General features: G+C 38.7%; 1 protein-coding gene across 1 annotated transcript in view; it reads left to right on the top strand.

Annotated features, from left to right (window-relative positions):
- The window catches only part of LOC127510188 (interferon-induced very large GTPase 1-like), a 96,374-nt gene extending 76,381 nt beyond the window's left edge, over positions 1–19,993 (top strand). The window contains exons 2-5 of the mRNA XM_051889753.1: positions 17,351–18,145; positions 18,446–19,188; positions 19,348–19,616; positions 19,973–19,993. Of these exons, the coding sequence (XP_051745713.1) occupies positions 17,351–18,145; positions 18,446–19,188; positions 19,348–19,616; positions 19,973–19,993 (1,828 nt within the window). The remainder of the gene's footprint in view (positions 1–17,350; positions 18,146–18,445; positions 19,189–19,347; positions 19,617–19,972) is intronic.
- Positions 19,994–21,003: the final 1,010 nt, after the last annotated feature.

Here is a 21,003-nt window from a genome sequence, read left to right as displayed (position 1 = left end):
CACTCATCAATCACCTGCACCTGCAAGCTATCACCATTGTTAGCACTCATCAGCACACCACTGCTTAAGCCCCATGTTCACTCCACCACGTTGTCTGGTCTCGTCTATGGATGACACGACGTCTTACGTACCTGGACTCCTCCCCTGTTACTCCCCTGTTACTCCCCTATGACTCCCCTGTGACTCCCGTATCCTCTTCCATTTGTCTTCTGTCATCTGCTCTCCGTTCCCCGTGGATCCTTCTCCTGCAAAGACAATCATCTGTTAATTCTCTAGCTAAGTGACTGTTCTAAAGTGCTTGTTCATTGACTCTCCTGCATTCTCCGTTTGCCAGTGTCTGTGCCTCTGTTTAAATAAACACCTGTTGATCACTTACCTGTCTGCCTTCGTCTGTGTCCTGACAGGATAACACTATCACCTCATAGCTAAAAGATCCCTTGTTTGAGTCTCAGCTGAACCAGAAAGTCTTTCTCCTTGTGTTGGAGTGAATTTTCACCAGGTGATAGAGAGTGACAGAGCCAATTCAATGGATGGGGATTATTAGGAGGCCACGGTTGATACGGGCCAATGGAGGCAATGTTGCCAGGACACCAGGGTAACACCCCTACTCTTTTCAAGAAGTGCCATTGGATTTTTAATGACCACAGAGAATCAGGATCTCGGTTTAGCCTCTCACCCGAAGGACTTTTTTTTTCTTTTCTTTTTTTTTTACCTTTATTTATATAGTGCTTTTTACAATGCAGATTGTGTCAAAGCAGCTTTACAGTGATAACTGGTATATAATTTTGGCTGCACAGCAGCTCTTAAAGAAAATGGTGTCAATGCAGGCAGATGCAAAGCACTGTTGAATATCAAATGTCAAGTGTCCCCAACTAAGGCGACAGCGGCAAGGAACCCAAACAACAACAGGTGACATCAGGTGGCAAACAGGTGGCAAATAGGTGTTAAAATGGAGAAGAAAAAAAAACCTTGGGAGAAACCAGGCTTAGTCGGGGGGCCAGTTCTCCTCTGGCAAACAGTGCTTTGTTACGATTCAGGTAGCTATCATAAGTCCGATGGGATCGGCAGTTCCATCCAGTTGAGGATCATTTTCATCACGCCGGTATGGATGGTTTGTTGAGGAACTGTGCCACTGGCTGTCGTGTCGATGAGGCCTTCACAATAGATGATCTAGTTGACTCAATCTCTGCTGATACTTCAGGGCTGCGTTGTGGTCGTGTCAAGGCGCAGGTCCTCGATCTCACCTGGATATGGCCTGGATCCGGTTGACTACGGTAAACCTCGGGATAAACAGAAAGACTAATATTAGCGTAGATGCCATTCTTCTTCTGATGTAACGAGTACATCTGGTGTTATAGGAAGTGTTCCCGGTTCCGGCTGACCTAATTTATGCAGCCTAATATAAATTGATAATGTGTTATGTGTATGCCAGGTTAAAGAGATGCGTTTTTAGTCTAGATTTAAACTGACAGAGTGTGTCTGCTTCCCGAACAATGCTAGGAAGATTGTTCCAGAGTTTAGGTGCCAAACAGAAGAAGGATCTACCGCCTGTGGTTGATTTTGATATTTTAGGTATTATCAGCTGGCCTGAATTCTGAGATCGCAATAGACGTGAAGGACTATAATACATTAAGAGCTCGCTCAGGTACTGGGGAGCTAAACCATTTAGTGCTTTGTAAGTAATTAGCAAGATTTTAAAATCTATACGATGTTTAACAGGAAGCCAATGCAGTGTTGACAGAACTGGGTTAATATGGTCATACTTCCTAGTTCTAGTAAGAACTCTAGCTGCTGCATTTTGTACAAGCTGTAGTTTATTTATCAGCGAGCAGAACAATCACCCAGTAGAGCGTTACGGTAATCTAGCCTTGAGGTCATGAACGCATGAACTAACTCTTCTGCATTTTTCATTGAGAGCATATGTCATAGTTTAGATATATTTTTAAGATGGAAGAATGCGGTTTTACAGATGCTAGAAACATGGCCTTCAAATGAAAGATTGGTATCAAAGAGCACACCCAGGTTCCTAACTGACGACGAAGACTTAACAGAGCAGCCATCGAGTGTTAGACAGTATTCTAGGTTATTACGTGAAGAAGTTTTTGGTCCAAGAATTAGAATCTCTGTTTTTTTCTGAATTTAGTAGTAGGAAATTACTGGTCATCCAATTTTTTATATCAGCTATGCATTCCGTTAATTTTGTGAATTGGTAAGTGTCGTCAGGGCGCAAATAAATATAGAGCTGAGTATCATCAGCGTAACAGTGAAAACTAACGCCATGCTTCCTTATGATATCTCCCAAGGGTAGCATGTACAGAGTGAAAAGCAACAGTCCTAGTACTGAGCCTTGCGGTACTCCATATTGAACTTGTGATCGATATGACATCTCTTCGTTTACTACCACAAACTGATAGCGGTCAGATAAGTATGATTTGAACCATGACAGTGCAATTCCACTAATGCCAACATAATTTTCGAGTCTATTTAAAAGAATATTGTGATCAATAGTGTCAAATGCAGCACTAAGATCCATTAACACTAATAGAGAGATGCAACCTCGATCTGATGATAAGAGCAAATCATTAGTAACTCTAATGAGAGCAGTCTCAGTATTATGGTACGGTCTAAATCCCGACTGGAAATCCTCAGAGATACTATTTCTTTCTAAAAAGGAACATAGTTGTGATGATATTGCCTTTTCTAGTATTTTTGACAGAAAAGTGAGATTTGAGATCGGCCTGTAATTGACTAATTCTCTAGGATCAAGTTGTGTGTTTTTTATAAGAGGTTTAATAATAGCCAGCTTAAAAGTGTTTGGTACGTATCCTAATGATAAAGATGAATTAACGATATTAAGAAGAGGATCTATGATCTCTGGAAGCATCACTTTCAATAGCTTAGTCGGTATAGGGTCTAACATACATGTTGTTGATTTTGATGATTTAACAAGTTTAGACAATTCTTCCTCTCCTAAAGCAGTAAATGAATTGAATTTTTCCTCAGGGACACTACAATGTACTGTAGTAGACGGTTGCATGGTTATAATTTTCTCTCTAATATTGTCAATCTTGCAAGTAAAGAAGTTCATAAAGTCATTACTGCTGTGCTCTTTGGAAACATCAGAAGTTGAAGCTTTATTTCTTGTTAATTTAGCCACTGTATCAAATAAATACCTAGGGTTGTGCTTATTTTCTTCTAAAAGTTTTGAAAAATAGGCAGATCTAGCAGTTTTTAAGGCCTTTCTGTACTCAATCATTCTCTCTCTCCACGAAATGCGAAAAACTTCTAGTTTTGTTTTCTTCCAGCTGCGCTCCATTTTTCTGGCTGCTACCTTTAGGGCCCGAGTGTGCTCATTGTACCACACCGTTGGACTAATTTCCTTAATCTTTTTTAAGCGCAAAGGAGCAACTGAGTCTAATGTGCTGGAAAAGACAGAGGCAATAGTTTCTGTTGTAACATCGAGGTCTTCTAAGCTGTCTGGTATGCTAAGGTGATGAAACTGATCAGGAAGATTATTTATAAAGCGATCTTTAGTGGTAGAAGTGATGGTTCTACCAAATTTATGGCAGGGAGGCAGTTTAGCAGCCTTGACTAAATGTAGTATACACGAGACTAGATAATGATCTGAGATGTCGTCACTCTGCTGCAGAATTTCAACAGCATCAATATCGATCCCATGTGACAATATTAGATCTAAAGTATGAATACGACAATGAGTGGGTCCTGACACGTGTTGTCTAACTCCAATAGAATTTAGAATGTCTGTAAATGCCAATCCCAATGCGTCTTTTTTATTATCTGCATGGATATTAAAATCACCAACAACAAGGACTTTATCTGCAGCTAGTACTAACTCCGATAGAAAATCAGCAAATTCTTTGATAAAGTCTGTATGATGTCCTGGTGGCCTGTATACAGTAGCCAGCACAAATGTCAACTTACATAATGTTACATAAAGTACCATCACTTCGAAGGAATTATATTTGAAAGACTTTTGACTAATACTGTAAATATTACTATAAATTACAGCAACACCTCCCCCTTTGCCTTTCTGACGAGGATTGTGTCAATAATCATAACCTTGAGGGCTAGACTCATTTAAAGTAATGTAATCGTCTGGTTATAGCCAAGTTTCTGTCAAACACAGCACAGCTTTATCATTTGTTTATCATTCTTATCTCTATTTTTTATTTGTTGAGCATCAATTAAATTTTTACCATTAAATGGGTTTGGAAGTTTTTTGTTTTAACTAATTTGGGGTACAGACATAGTCTCTATGTGATAATATCTAGGTGTAAGAGTTTCTATGTGTTGGGAATTATCTGACTTCTGTAACCTGAGGCAGCTAGCAGAAGGTCGGTTTAGCCAGTTTGTCTGCTGCTTCCTGACCTGGGCCCCAGTTTATCATGTTTAAGCTCTTTTGACAGTACAGTGTCCCCATCACTATACTGAGGTGTTAGAACCCACACAGACCACAGGGTGAGCACCCCCTGCTGGCATCACTAACACCTCTTCCAGCAGCAACATGGTTTTCCCAGGTGTTCTAGGTACTGACCAGCCTCAACCCTTAGCTTCAATGGGCAACCAGCCTTTGGCTACAGGGTGATATGGCTGTGGCTCAAGTCTCTAGTCCAGATCTGCATTGTAAATGTTTTGTTACAATTCATTTATAATAATTGTACTAAAATTATTTTAATTATTTTAAATATAATTATTTTACATATTAACATCTGCAGTTACCACAATTCGCAACTATCATTGCATCATTATGTCTTAAACATGGATTTAATGCATTGGCACACACCCTGTGCAGACATGTCAGTGTTTTGTATTCATCGTCTTGATCTTGACTATCTTTTTTTACTCCCTGAGATGGAATCTTTGTTTAACCGGTAAGTCACTGCAGTGTGTGAATCTCTTTCTGACAGAAGACTTTTTTCAAGAAGACTTTAGGATTTGTAGGATTTAGGATTTTTCTACATCTAGAACCAATTGAAAGCACATGTATGCAAAATCACAATTTGCAATGGACACAGAATGCATGCATGTGATTTTTAGTGAATCTTAGTTCACATTCACAAAAGAAAGCACTTTCACTTTCTGATATGTCATGTGACAGCTATTGTAAAGGTCAGCGGAGAACATTCATTTGCTATTTTTGAATTCAGGAAATATTAAGATGACATCGGCAGATTTCCACACTCAGGTTTGTCTTTATTGCTGAATAACACCAATTTCATCAGCTTTTTTCTTTCTATTATTCAGAATCCAAATTACTTAATGGCAGGGAAAGAGTAGATTTATTGTGAAGGATAGATTAATGTGCAGGAAAAGGTTATAGCACAATAAACAATGCTGTTCAAATGACAGGTGTCTGGCATAACATGCCATATTACATGACAGACAACTAGCATTAACTGAATTAATAGAATAATACTGTTGAATCGGTACAATATGAGGAGACGGGTGTTGTCACCTAGATTTTAATAAATTACAGATCCTCATTGCAAAACAGTAAATTTGCAATAATAAGCCATTCAGGGGACAACTTAAAGAGAAATTGATTATAGTGTAGATAATGAAACTTTTATTAAGAGGTACTACTGCATGTGTTGAAAGGGCGACATTGTCAATTTGACACCTTTTCATTTAGTTCCTTTGTATTATTAAAAAAAAAAAATAATAATAATATATATATATATATATATATATATATAATGTCTGATGATGAAAATATTGAAGGCAAGTAAACATTTAGTAATGAATAATAAAAAAAACAACACTGCATAGACTTTTGTATGAATTATATAGCCTTTACATGGATTCTTATTAAAGTTACAGAAGTTCTTCATTCAAAAACAGTTAGTGATTTTCTCTTTGTCTTTTGTTGTTTGATTTAGATTAATGACGCAGCAGGATTATTAGGATGCACTAATGTGCATTGTGTGAAACGGAACACTCATGGGAAATAAGCAGTAAGAGAACTTATTTTTTTCGATACTGTCTGACAAATGGCTTTTTGTTGCACTTTCAATAACTTTGTTTTTGACACATTAACTTCTTTGATTAATATTTTTAAAACAAATAATTAATGAAATTAATGCAGCCTCTGTTTACCCCCACTTCCTGTGACTAGTGTTGGGGGGAAAGTGTTCTTAAAACTTTCTGCTCTATACAAACTGCCCATTATATTTCTGGATTTAAGTCTAAATCTAATGATAAGTGACTGGGTGTGTGGTCCACACAATGCAGTTATAAACATATGCAAAAATTAATATAAATGCTCCATAATTTTGAATCACTTTGAAGAAACATTTTCTGTTTTATGTGCTAAATAAAAAAGGAAAATCTTATTTAATTTAATGTACTCATGTTTTACTCCAAACATTTGTTGAGATGTATTCATTTAAAATCACAAATTCAGGGGCCGGATTCACAAACATTCTTAAGAATAAAATTCTTCTTAACTGACAATTTCTTCTTATTTTCTAACTGAAAAAAGAGGGTATTTTGTTTTTGCCAAAAACTTTTCTTAAGATTGTTCTTATCTTTTTTCCTTAAAGGGGTCCTTGATTATGATTTCACTTTTTTTTTTTTACTTTAGTTAGTGTGTAATGTTGCTGTTTGAACATAAACATCATAAGCATAAACAGCATACTTGCTCTTGCTGTTTGAGCATAAACAACATACTTGCCTTTGGCAAAATTTCAAGGGCAGGAACAGCAGACAGAGCAGGCATTATGTGCTTAATGGGGTGAGATGGAAAAGTTATACTGTGTGGTGTAACACATATGAGTCTAGTTTTAACTGTAACATTAGGTACAAGTTTGTTGTACAAGTTGTATTGTCAACTTTGTCTTTAAACTTTATGGAAACAGTGGTTTTGTGATTGTTTCTTATAGTTGCTTAAATGTTAATAAGGGCTACAAACATTAGTTTGTTTATGGTTTTAATGCTATCAACATGTTGTGTGGTGCAAGACTTGAGCTGTTTTACTGTTTGTTTCAGAGATATATTGACAGATCCAAATCAAGATGATGCAATGGACACTTCTGAAGAGACAGAACAAGAGAACAGCAAAGATGACATCAACCAAACTCTACACAATTCAAATCTAGATTTAAAAGAACTTACTGAATGCAATGTGTGTGTCTCTGACACATCAGATAGCAGCATGGGTAAGAAAACAACAATCTTTAATTTTTTGCAATGTTTTATAAGACTTGTCCTTACGTCGCAGTGTATTAATGTGTTTGATAACAGTTAACACAAACTTTGGTGTTTATTCTAGATTTCCTACTTCCCAATCTGTCCGTTGTGTTATTTGGAAACTCTTCATCAGTCCAGTTTGGACAGGAAAACGTTCTACTAGGAGAAAAACAGACGAATATGGAAAATACAGAAATATTCAAGATTGTTCCTTTTCAGAGGAAGATATCAGAACGTCACGTATCTGTGATCAACATGGCTGGCTTACATGAGACTGAAAATTTGGATAATCTCGTTGATCAAATAGTGAATGAAAATGAAATCCACGCTTTCATCTTTGTTGTGCGACTGAGCCAGTTAACAGATGCTGATAAGATGGGTCTAGAATGGCTTCAGAGAGTGTTTGGAGACAATGTTTTTCAGTTTGTGATCATTCTCTTTACCTATGAAAGAGAAGAAGAGTGTGACACAATAATAGATGATCTGAAGAACAACCCTGTTCTGGAGCAGCTGGTGGAGAAATGTGGAGGAAGATATCACACCTGCAACATGATGATGAACAACCAATCAGAGATGAGAGAGCTGATGGACAAGATTGAACGTCTGTTTAATGAGAATAAACAGCAGTGCTACACTGGAGACATGAACAACACAGTGTTACAAAGGCAAAAACAAAACAAAAATGGTAAGTAATCAGTTTGTTTTGCAATGTTTTTCCTGTTTTTGTTTTTTTTTGTGTTTCAATTTTTTTTACTCTTAACATTATAACTTCAGTATAATTTGGCGGTACAAAAGTGAGTTGTGAATCAAGCACTGGAATTACAATTTCACCAAATATTACTTACATTTTCTACTGGTTCTCTTGTTTAAATTAAAGGTAAATTCATAATCAAGAAAGAAAACATGGAACGCATCACTACAAGTGTGAGGAGACATGAACACAAGGTATGTGCTGGCTGAATTTTAACTGTGTAATAAATGCACAATGTCAAAATGAAACACTTTAAACATTTATGTTGAATAAAACCTGAATAAAGGGTGAGATTAGATTATTCAATATTTCTTTATAACATTTTATCTGTTTTAGAACAAACATTTGAGATGCAAAATTGATTGATGAATATACTGTATGTTTTACTGTATGGGAAGCAACTCAAGTAGGCCTACACATATCTAGTAAACAAAAGTAACATCTAGAAAAAAAAACACATTATTTTGCAAAAAATCCAATCAAATTAAAAAAACATTAATGTCCAATAAATAAATAAATAAATAATATATATTTTAGAAATTTGTAACAATTAAGTCTATGTTCAAACTTTTGGTTCCATTATTAATATGACACTCAAAACTCAAACCATGTCAAAAACAAACCATTCTTTAAGCCAGTGTTTCCCAATATTTTTCTCGCCACGGCACAGTTTTGATAAGTAAAAAATCCCACGGCACACCACTAAGCACTAAAATAACAAAATTGCAGAAACATGCATTGCTTAAAATGGCATATTAAAACTTTTTTTTTTATTATATTAAAAGTTGCACTCACATTTAAGGTGAAACTTGAGCTTAAGTCAGGTAGAAACACAATAAGGTCATATAAGTAGCTATACAGTGTGTTGGTGATGATGATAGAACAATAAATTTACATATCGCCACTGTTGGGCGGAAATCTCGTATATTTAAAATAAACAATGTAATTGGCTTTATATATGGTCAGACACTTTCATGTGTCATTATAATATTAACATTTTTAGAAAATGAAGATCAAATGGAGTTATGAGGTTTTTTTACCAATGAATGACAAAGATTAGTGTTTTGTACGTCATTAGAACGGCCGCACCTGAGGCAGTAAGTGCATCTCTTTATGTTTTTATCAACTTATAAAGTTTATTTTAGTTATATGGGTGCTCAGTTTTTCTTGTTGTTGAATATATTTGGCCAAAAATTATTCGCTAAGCACAGGACATTTCACACAGTATATTGGCTACAACGACAGCAAATACCACACTAAAACTCTTCTCCACTTTTCAAATACAAAAAAAAAATTAAAGCTGCAAGAAGCATTTACCGGGGTTCAAGCATTTAAGGCTTTTAAGCACATAAAAAGGTATTATATTTTATTTAGCAAACATGTAAACACTTAGATCATAGAAGACCATTTACAGCAAATAGAGGCAATTTAGTAAGGAAAAATATGTTTTTTAAAGGTTTCTTGACAGTTATAGCGCCACCTATTGCCCGATCTGCACCACTTTTTTTGGGTGTCCTCAGAGTGTGCCCATACATATGTGTGTTAATTTTGGTCATATCTCATTTCGTTTTGAAGTTATAGATACTTATATATATGAGAGCATAAAATATGACCCAATAATGTCTTTGATTGGATTTTTTTGCCACTTCCTATCAAAATTTTGACATTTGGGTTTTCACATTTAATGAATCAACTTAGGTTCCGTGTTCCCTACGCTGGTTTCGTCTCGATCGGACGGATCGGTTTCGAAGATATCCGCAAAAGTTTTTTAAGTGCTAAATGACAACGTAGCACAAACCATAAGACGAAACCTACCAAGTTTGGTATCGTTGGACTGGGCAAGGATTCAAGAGTCTAAAGACATGACTCCCATGAAAATAAGTCGACCACATCCAAAGTTATATATATTTTCATCTAAAACCATTAAAAACATATGTTTTTTTAAAGTTTTTTAACAGTTATAGCACCACCAATGGTCCGATCGCCATAAAAGTTAGCATGCTTATTTAGAGTCATATGCTGCATGTGCTCCCTTAATTCCGTGAAGTTCTGAGTTTTCTTTTAGGATTTATAGGCTTTTGGGTATATTTAGCCACGCCCATTCTCTAAATGACCCTGTTATAGCGACCCAAAGGGTACAGTTCAACCTTTTTTTGATAATTATTGATCTAGAGTGTCCAGAGAATTGTCCTGCACTGGTTTCGGTCCGATCGGGCAAAAAACCTAGGACTAGTTTGCAAAAGTAGGTTTTTCAGCTATTTGTGAATAATTAATGAACGATTTGATTGACAGCATTGGTTCTTGAGGCAAAGTTGTTCAGTATGAGGAGATATATCAAATGATATGCATATTGTGTGAATTTATGAAACACCACGTGATTACTGAGGCGTAAAACTCGTTAGCGCCAACTAGTGGCCGATTTCTTTCAAAATTCTTACAGACCTCTAGGACCGTGAGTCGAACATGCCCGTTACATGCCCGAACATGTCCGTTAACCTTGTCTAATAGGTGCTCGAACTTCATGGGCTGATGGCGGCCATGTTTTGAGATACGCCATAGACTGTCATGCCCCCTTGGACCAAGACACTGCACGCCAAATTTCAGGTCGATCGGACTAACGGTTGCGTAGTTACAGCTGTTTTCATGTTTTTTTCAAGTTATAGCGCCACCTAGTGTCCAATCGACGCAATTTTTTTTATCATGACCAAAGATTGAGCCCGTACACACGTGAACCAAGTTTGGTGCAAATATCTCATTTCTTTCTTGAGTTATAGCCATTTTAGTAGAAGTGGCTTCACCCACATCGTACCTTTTTGGCCCCCTTTGGCGAATGTGAACCAAAATGTCGACTTTTTTTTAATAATTATTGATATTCAGACTCCAGAGAACATCTCTGCACTGGTTTGGTTCCGATCAGGTCAAAAACCTAGGACAAGTTCGCAAAAGTAGGTTTTTCAAAAAACCCAAAATACCCGAAAATTTTGCCAAGGTGACGAGCGAATCCGAGACATGCATCTTGTCCGCCTTGAGCCAAGGATTTGACCCAACGATATAAGACACTTGAGCCTGGGCCTAACGGTTCAGGAGTTATGAGCCATTTCGTACTTTTGACCGCAGTAGCGCCCCCGTCAGGCCGATCGGGGCGAGCCTTGGTGACGTTGTAGGCGGTATGAGTACTACCAGCCCTCAAAGTTTCAAGTCTCTACGACTTAAAACAAAAAGGTTTTGTCTGCCCGATCACTTTTAGGAGAGAATGCTGATGCTTGGAAAATTTAACAATTACAATAGGGTTTCAGCGCTACGCGCTTGAACCCCTAAAAAAAAAAAAAAAAGCCTTTATAGACAGAGTGTTTCTTGAGTATAGAAAATGCTGTACTTATTCAAACATCAGTTCTTTATTTACCTTTGCATCGCAAACAAGCAGAGAATGTCCAAACTGTGTGCGGCACTTCATTCATGATAGAGGGGGTGGAGTTAGTGGATGTGTTTTAGTGTGCGCCGGCACAGGGGTTGGGAAACACTGCTTTAAGCTCTTCTACAGGAGATCAAGCTTACAGAGTTTAGAGGCAAACAAAATCATTTTTTAATCAGCATGGGAATTTGTGGTGAACTCTTGTAAACAAACTTCATCAGTGTGACTTCACGAGCGCATGACTCTCATCTGATGGGGTTTCAATGCTCACAGCATCGGACAGGTAAGCCCTGCTGGCAGTCAAAAGGGGAAAGCATGACCGTTTCGACTGGGAGGGCTACCGCAGCATCCGACAGGAGTTTAATATTCATAGCATCAGACGGGTAAGTCCCGCCGGCAATCATGCGGGAAAAAGCCTGGTCGTTTGACCGGGAGGGCTCTCACAGCATCTGACGGGAACTAACAAGCTCACGGCATCAGATAGCTCGGCCCCGCCGGCTGTTGAATGGGATGCGCACTTGAATAGGGGTTTTGTGGAATTGGATCTGGACTGCGATTGACTGGGAGGGCTCTAACAGCATCCAACAGGAGCTTAGGGTGTTCACAGCATTGGATGGGTAAGCCCTGCCTGCAGTCGTACGGGGGCAGCCACTGCATTCGGTCGGGAGGGCTTGACCAGCATCTGAAGGGGCAGGGCAAACTGTAACAAATTGACTCCATCACTGTCTCCAAATGGGGAACCTACACTGCAATTCAAAGAGGGGTGCCCGGTGGTGAAAAGGGACAAGCTCTCACTGCATCCGAACAGATGGGCTCGAACTGCGCTTTGCGGGTGCATTTGAGGAAGCCCGTGAACGGGAAGTCCCGGCAGCATTCGAATGGGGGAGCCCGCGATTGCTGTTGTTATTATTGGAGTTTGGTGTGCTGAGTACGGTGGAGTTTAAAGAGGGCCGATACGGTGAATTTGAAGTTTCTTAAAACATGGACTGGTTAGCTGATGAGGGCTTGATGGGCTTTTTTGACATGGAACCAATTAGACATTTTATAGCTTTTGAACGTGTCTGATGACCATCGACCGAGAGTTTGTATCTGTTGCTGGGAGAGGCCTTTTTAGGCTGTGGTTGCTGCCCCTATGCGGAATGAGTGACTGGAATACTTTTCTGCTGGGACACCTGTTTGAACAAGAATTGATTTGAGATGTTTTTGGAACCAAAAACATGTAACAAGGTGACTTAGCCTGGGAGTTTTTGAAATGAAGGTAAGATAGACTGGAATGGTACGGCTGGATAGGTGATGGGAGGTTGAAGATGTAAATGAATTGAACTTTTTCAGCTTGGTCTGTCTTTGTTTGATAAAAAAGGAGATGGTTTCACTGTCGAGCGCTGATAAATCTGCGATGCTAGGGTGGAATTTAGGGTTGAAGTTGGAAGCAATGGCAAGTTCTGAGCATCTGAGAAAGCTGAAAAAGGCTAAAATAAACACACTGTCAAGAAGACAGGCATTACTGAAGGAATGGTATCCTAATTGGAGAGTGAAGATACAGTTGGTGAGTCTCTCAAGTGTTATGGGATGGGATTGTTGGATACCTTTGATCAGGAGGGAGGTTTGTGAATTATTTATTTTAGGGTAGGAAGTACTGTAGATCAGCTCATGGAAAAATTGGATACCGCTTAGGTTACCTTTGACGGACCCAATTTGGAGGCATTTAATGCTGTTGAGATAAAACTATACGGTTATACGAGAGATGGAATGCTTTAAAACACCTCTATGCTGTTAGGTAAGATTGAAGGGTTCTGGGGGAAATGGCTTAGAGGATGGAGTCGAGCGATGCGTCAAGGAGGGGTTTTAAACGGGTGGGTTATGGGAATATTAGCTCTAAATAGTGAGGAACTGGAGTTGGGGATGGGTCCACCGCTGGAGCTAGCAGCCTTAATTACTGAAACAGAAAACGAGAGAGAATCAGCAATATGATTTTTGGAACTTGTGTGTTTCGCGGTTATGATAAACTTATCACTCTCTGAGATCCAGATGAGACGTCTTAAGAGTGGCATCAGAGAGGGGAAGTGAGAACAGCCTTTATTAATGCACTTAATGATTGCTTCGTTGTTGCAATGACCTGAAATCCTGCTCGCGGTCCATTATTTCCCCCAAAGGAAGGCTGCTACGACAAGAGGGTGAAGATCAGTGCTGAAGACTGTGGTGTGTCTGAAAGCTGGTGGGGGGCACGGAGATGCGAACCAGTGACCTTGATAGTATCCCCCAAAACCGACAGAGGGGGCTGCGTCTGTGAACGGCTGGGAGGGAAACAAGGTTGTTGTGGAAAAAGGACAGGCCGTTCTAGGAAGGTTATGTCAAGTTTAGCAAGCCAAGCGCCGTGACCCACATTTTTTATCATAAAAAAAAAAAATCACTTGATCTATGTTGTGGTAGTGAAGAGAATACTGATCTAGAGAAATGAGGCTGTTTATGGTCGGGAACAGGGAATTACACAGGGCTGACCGATCGATTATCAGGTGTTTTTATTTTTTTTAACCAAGAATTTCCTAGTAGCCACTCAAATAGGGGTGATATGGCTGATCATGAAGACTGATTCAACTTCTTTTTTAATTAGACTGTCTAATTCAGGGATGGGCAACTGGCAGCCCACAGTGTCTTTAAATAAGGCCCGCTGGACCACTCGGATGATCAATTTTAAAACATTTGAAAAGTAAGAAATGGAAAGGTTGCGTTCAGATTATGATGTTAATACTAAATCAAACCAGGAGAGGTCACTATTTCCAGCCGATCCAATGTGCACGCTGATGTGAAAGTTTACTAAAATTAGCAAAAATAAATGAAAAATTGCAAATATAAAATAATGTTTTCCAGTTGAGATGTTAAACAGATTATCTTTTTACCAAGTTCAAGGAGTCACCCATATGTTTGGTTTGTTTGGAAACTAAATCTGTAATGAAAGATTTTAATGTAAATTGCATTACAACACTGCAGTGCTTATAAAATCCACTTTTCCACTGTCAGGCCTAATGGAATGGTAAGAGACGGTTCCAGTTGTATTTCCACTTGAGCCTGGTTTGGCACGACACAATTAAAAACCGCTCTCGGCCTGGAATTAGTCAACCGCGCTAAACCGTGCTGCTAGAATGCGAGTAGTGATGTCGCCACTCAGGATCGGTTACTTGTCTGTTGCCTGGCTACTAGTTTCTCCGTAGCTTGCTAAATATACTATTTGGGCAATGTGAACTCAAATTAATCATACAATTAAAAGAAATAACTGATCATCCTCCATAACACGGTCACTATTTACATCGCATATCGTGTATAAACTTATGTTACCAAGGTAATGACTGACTCATTTGTATTACATCCTAAGAGCTCCATTATAAGCCCCACAGTGGGAAACAAAACCATACATACTGGCCGGCTCGACTTTGTTACTTCGACTAACGAGAAGTATGAAAGATACACCTGCGACGCCAGAGTTGCACTTGTCTTTTAAAGTTAAAATGCATAGTCAACAAAACCTTTTTGCCAGATATATGAAAGAAATGTATGCACTTAATCATGTTCTTATAAATTTTTAAAGAATAGTATTTTCATTCATGGTAATATCATGTGGAAATATTTTTTTGAATAAGCACCTTTTAACTGCTCTCTGAGGTTGAGTTGAGAATATTCTCTAGGCTTGTGTTCAAAAATAGGACATTGTACATTTGTTTGTTGCAAATTTACAGACAATGCAATTGAGATGTTTACATTTGCTTGTTGGGGTAATATTGCTTGTCAACTGTAAACAGTTTCCCATTTGTATTAGCATAATTGCAAAGTTTTATGGTTAATAAAATCTTTAAAAGCAAATTACATTAATTATACATTGATATCCCTTAATAAAAAGTAAATTGAGTAAGACGGTGTAAAAGGTGTGAGTGTGGATTAGTAATCTGGCCTCTTGGTATGAAGGAGAAAAAATGTTGGCTCTTAATTACAAATTGCCTATTACATTTACATTTAGTAGACGATTTTTTCCAAAGCGACTTACAAATGAGAACAGTAGAAGCAATGAAATCAACATGAGCGCAACAGTATGCAAGTGCCGTGTCAAGTCCCAGTGGAGTATGGTTCCTGAGATGCCCTTTGTCATGAAAGTTGACAGGGGAATCTGGTGGTTAACTGTGTCAAAAGCAGCAGACAGATCCAACAAGATGATTACTGATGATTTTGAAGTTGCTCGTGCTCAATCTAACGGTTCAGTAACTGAGAGCAGAGCAGTCTCAGTTGAGTGGCCACTCTTGAATCCAGACTGGTTGTTGTCAAGGAGGTTGTTCTGTGTGAGATAAGTAGACAATTGGTTGAACACAGCTCTCTCAAGTGTCTCTGCAATGAATGGAAGAAGGGATATCAGAAGAAGGGTTTCTTAAGCAGTGGGGTAATCCTAGCCTGCTTAAATGCTGTGGGAAATGTACCAGTGTGAAGAGAAGTATTAATAATGTGAGTGAGTGCAGGTACAATTGAGGAGGAGATGGCCTGTTCAGAAACTTCTGCCTCTAAAAGAGAAGAGAAGGAGGGGAAAATGTGTGTTTTCCATTAAGATGTGATTGTCAGTATGTGGTGTGGAGAATTGGCTGCTGATGGTTGTTGTTTTTAAGATCAGTAGGATCTTTAGATTTGCGCCACCTTCTCTCTGCAGCCCTGAGTCTAGACCAATGCTCATGGAGAACATCGGTAAGCCAGGGGGCAAAGGGTGTGGCGCAGGCTGGTCTAGATGAAAGGGGGCAGAATTCATCTAAGCAAGATGTTAGAGTGGAGCAAAGAGTGTCAGTAGCAGTGGTTACAACGTGTAGCATGCGATTTACGAGTGTTAGTAATAGTAGGAATTTGGAAGCACATAGCTAAAACAGGTCACAAAAACAAACAATAACAACCTGTATAAAAGAGGAAGAAAAGAGAAGGAAAACAAAAAGAGCAATACTCAAGGTAGAGTCGCAGGTCTTTACACTCTTCAGTATTCACACGATGAGGGCTTCACACAAAGGGCTGCCGTGTCCACTGCAGCAGTATATTACACAGTTTTATACCCACTTGATACAACGTTATTTATTTTAGCTGGCCATGCCTTATTAACTGAGACCAAAACAAGATCAGATATGAAATGGTAAACAACGAATGAGATATGAACACAGTAAACAACGTATCCTTAGCAACGAGAACAGCGTGAAAATCAAGTGAGAAAGACACAAAACACTTACAGTATGTTGATCCTCCTGTTGCTTGACTGCTTCTCTCTAATAAATGCTAAATTACAACTGTTTAAGTACTATTTGCTGTATGTTGATGTTGATCCTCCTGTTGATCCTTCTGATGCTTTACTGCTTCTCTCCATTAATTAAGCTGTTTCTTTTACAGGGAATGGAAATGAATGAAAAAACAAATCTATTCGACAAACTACATCTTAAAGGCATGCATCATAAACTGAGACCTGCAGATTATCTTCAATTAACTGCATATTCATTACAGTCCCATGAGTCTTGTGCTAAAGAGGAGCTGATTCAGACTTTCCTACAAAAACTACTGATGATGGACTACAGAGCAAGATACATTAATTTTGAGGAAAATAATGAACAGCATCACATACAGAAAAAAGACAATGATTCATATGAAGATGAGTTTGATATTTTTGATGAAATGTCTTTGTTTAATGTTGGAAAAAGTAAATCTGAGCGAATTCACCCGATGGATGTTCAGATGGCTGTGTTTCATTGTGCTGATGGTTTTCTGAAGCAGCTGATGGTGACTAAACTGTCCCAGTGTCAGTACGCTCTGCCTCTGCTTGTTCCTGATCCATTCACACAACAGATTGAGTTTCCTCTCTGGACATTCAGACAAATCAACAAGAGCTGGAAGATCAGAAACACCAAAAATAAAATAATCAGTCGAATCCAGCCGATCTACATGGCAGAAACTCCAATGGTGTCTTTCTTCAGGTTTGGCTCTGTGTCTTCATCCAAGTCTCAGCTGATGAACAGTCTGATCAATGAGAAACACAACACGTTCTTCCACAGGAACTGCCCAGGCAGCAGCAGAACCAGAGTCCTGATGGATGGAGTGGTGGAGATCGCCTGGTTCTGCCCCTCTGGGAAAAACACAGATAAATTCACTGACTGTATTGCATTCTGTAATCTACATGGTGATGCAGGAGACCATGAGAAACAGTTGCAGATCCTCACTGAAATGAGCTCAGTCAATGTTGTTCTTCTACAACAACTGGATAGGAATGACAGAAGTGCAGAAAAGATTCAAATCCTGTCCAAGAACAGAAAGCCACTCGTTTGTCTTTTTACTGAGGATGTTTCAACTCTCAATGAAACAAGGAAACGAAAATACAAGATTGGTCTGAAGGACAGAAATCAGTCAGATGTATCTCAAGAACTCAGAAGAGCTATAAATGACTGTCTCTTAGAATCATCTTTCACTTTCAGACTTGAAGATGTGTCCAAACACTCAGACATCAGAGTAGATGAGGAAGATGATGAAGACTGCAGGAGAGGAAGAGAAGCAGCACAGCAGATGATGAGTTTACTGGAGAAGAAAGATCTGACAGAAATTAAAGAATCAGTGCTGCCTCATCAGGGGAAACTGTGGCATCAGTGGTGTCAGAAGAACAAAGAACTACATCGACCTCGAGCAGATGAGACAGAAATGGACATCACAAGAAAACACTCAGAGATGAAAAAAATCCGTCAACAGCAGCATGAATCTGACATAAATGCTTTTATACAGTTGTTTTTTAAACAAATTCACTTTCATACTGAGAATAAAATATATTTTCTGAAATGGCTTGAAATCTTCCTAAATGAATGCACCGCAAACAATATTTCTGTTCTTCCTCACAATAACGAAAAATCTGAACAACTCAAGGCTGAACAAACAGAAACAGAGAGAATATCTAAAGTTGAACTTAAAAATTCAAACTTTGGTCTGGAGCACATTATGAGGGAGATCGGTCAGATTTATGAATCATGTTCATCTGTGAAGAAGAACAAGAAAGACCTGCAGTTTGACTTCTCTTCTCTCCCGAGTCTTGCAGCAGAGATGATGATCTCTGGATTTCCACTGGAGCTGATGGATGGAGATGCTGCTCATGTTCCTGTGATCTGGATCTCTGCTGTTCTAGATGAACTCATCCAGAAACTGGGAGACCAGAGAGTCTTTGTGCTGTCAGTTTTAGGGATTCAGAGCTCTGGGAAATCCACCATGCTGAATGCCATGTTTGGACTCCAGTTTGCCGTCAGTGCTGGCAGGTGCACCAGAGGAGCTTTCATGCAGCTGGTCAAAGTGTCAGACGAGATGAAAACACAGATGAACTTTGACTATATTCTAGTTGTTGATACTGAGGGTCTTCGTGCTCTAGAACTGGCTGGAAGATCAACAAAAGTTCATGACAATGAATTGGCCACATTTGTTGTTGGTCTTGGAAATATGACATTGATCAACATCTTTGGAGAAAACCCATCTGAGATGCAGGAGATTCTTCAGATTGTTGTTCAGGCCTTCCTGAGGATGAAGAAGGTCAGACTAAATCCCAGCTGTGTGTTTGTGCATCAGAACGTTTCAGACGTCACAGCTGGAGAGAAAAATGAGGAGGGAAGGAGACGACTGCAGGAGAAACTGGATAAGATGACAAAACTTGCTGCTAAAGATGAAGTCTATGATGCAGGATGTTTCAGTGATGTCATTAAATTTGATGTTCAGAATGATGTGAAGTATTTTGCTCATCTCTGGGAGGGAAACCCACCGATGGCACCACCAAACCCAAACTACTGTGAGAATATTCAAGAGATAAAAATAACTATTAATACTCATGCCTCAAAATCACATGGAATAATGCTGAAAAACTTAAAAGATCGAATTAAAGATCTCTGGGAAGCTTTACTGAATGAACGATTCGTCTTCAGCTTCAGAAATTCTCTGGAGATTTCAGTCTACAGGAAACTGGAGACAAAATACAGCAAATGGTCCTGGAGTCTTCGCAGTGCCATGATGGAAACTGAGAACAAACTACACAACAAAATAGAAAATGAAGCAATTCATGAGGTTGAGGAAACTGATCTTCAAAGAGAACTGAAGAAGACAAGTGAAGAAGTGGAAAAATCAATGTCAGAATACTTTGAGAAAGACACAGATGCAGATATACTGATTCAGTGGAAAACATCATTTGAAATCAAAATCAAAGAGATTCAGGAAAACATTGTGAGAGAAACAAAGAGAAAATTAAATGACATTCTTCATCAACGAGACCTGAAGAAAAAGATTGATGCTCAGAGGACACATCATGAAAACACTCTCTTTGAAAAGAGCAAAGAACTTGCCTTAAAACTCAAAGATAAAACAAATGATGAAAAGACACTGAAGAAAGAGTTTGATTTGTTCTGGAAACAATGTGTGAAGAAGATCCTCACAGACACTCCTCCAATCAAAGACATTGACATAATGAGAGATGTGAAATTCCTCCTCAGTGATGTCTATGCAAGTGTTTCTGTAGACCACTGGAGCGAGAGCAGGGATATTTTTTCTGTGTCAAGTTACTCTCAATATGTTCTTTTCAGGAAGGAGTTCAAAGAGTCTGAAATCAACTCTGGATCTGGATACACTCAAACATTGTCTCCAGAAGATAAAATAAGAACTTTTATCACAGATGTTGTTCAGCAGACAGACAAAATGATTCAGTCATTTAACATTTCAAAGATGGGCTACAACATTATCTACATCCAACAACTCATAGATTACATCAAAACAAGAGTAACAGAACATCAGAAAGGATCCATGAAATATGAGTTCAAGAATGAATTCTTCATGTATTTAGTTCTTTCCATCTGTAACAGGGCAAAGGAGATGATTACTGACCAACACAAAAAGTTCAGGGATACCAATGATCCTGTAATATATGTTGAGAAGAAGAGAGAAGAGTATTATAGTATTTTCCAAAAATACTGTCATGGAGCAACATCAGCTGCGATTTTTGGTGAGATCATCTGTCAGAAATTGAAAGAGCCCATTGAGCAGAGTGTCTACAAGAAGACTGCCTTAGATCTGACAGACAAAATAATGAAAAACTGTGAATCACTAAATGGAAATAGATCAAAATTGGAGAAACACATCCTGAAGACACTGGCAGAAGAGGAGGATTTTGTAAAATACACTGACTACATTAACTATCCCAGAGATCACTTTAAGAGTTTCATCAGAGATGAAGTCAGTCGGTACATCACTGATAAATTCAGTGTCAGTGTTTTACCCAAGATGATGGAGAACATTGAACTCCTGCAGCAGAAGATCATGAAAGCAGCACATGAATCTACTGAACATGTTCAAGTGAACAGAGGAGATGTTGGTTTGTGGTTGAAGATTTTCACACAGCAGCTCTCAGATGAGCTGATCTTCTCTGAAAAAGACCTCAGTGGAGTGAAACTTGATGATGTTGATGATTTCAACCTCTTAGATGATGTGACAAGAAAAGAACTTCCTGCTATAATGTCTGACATTAGCAGTAGATTCAACTCAAAAACTTTTCCAGAGAATCTAGATGATAAAGACAGACCTGATGAGATTCTGATTGATCACTTCTGTCAGTGCTGTT

This window comes from Ctenopharyngodon idella, chromosome 3 (assembly GCF_019924925.1).
Source record: "Ctenopharyngodon idella isolate HZGC_01 chromosome 3, HZGC01, whole genome shotgun sequence".
Taxonomy (NCBI): domain Eukaryota; kingdom Metazoa; phylum Chordata; class Actinopteri; order Cypriniformes; family Xenocyprididae; genus Ctenopharyngodon; species Ctenopharyngodon idella.
Note: the sequence above shows the minus strand (reverse complement) of the source record. Positions and strands in the feature narration are given on the sequence as shown.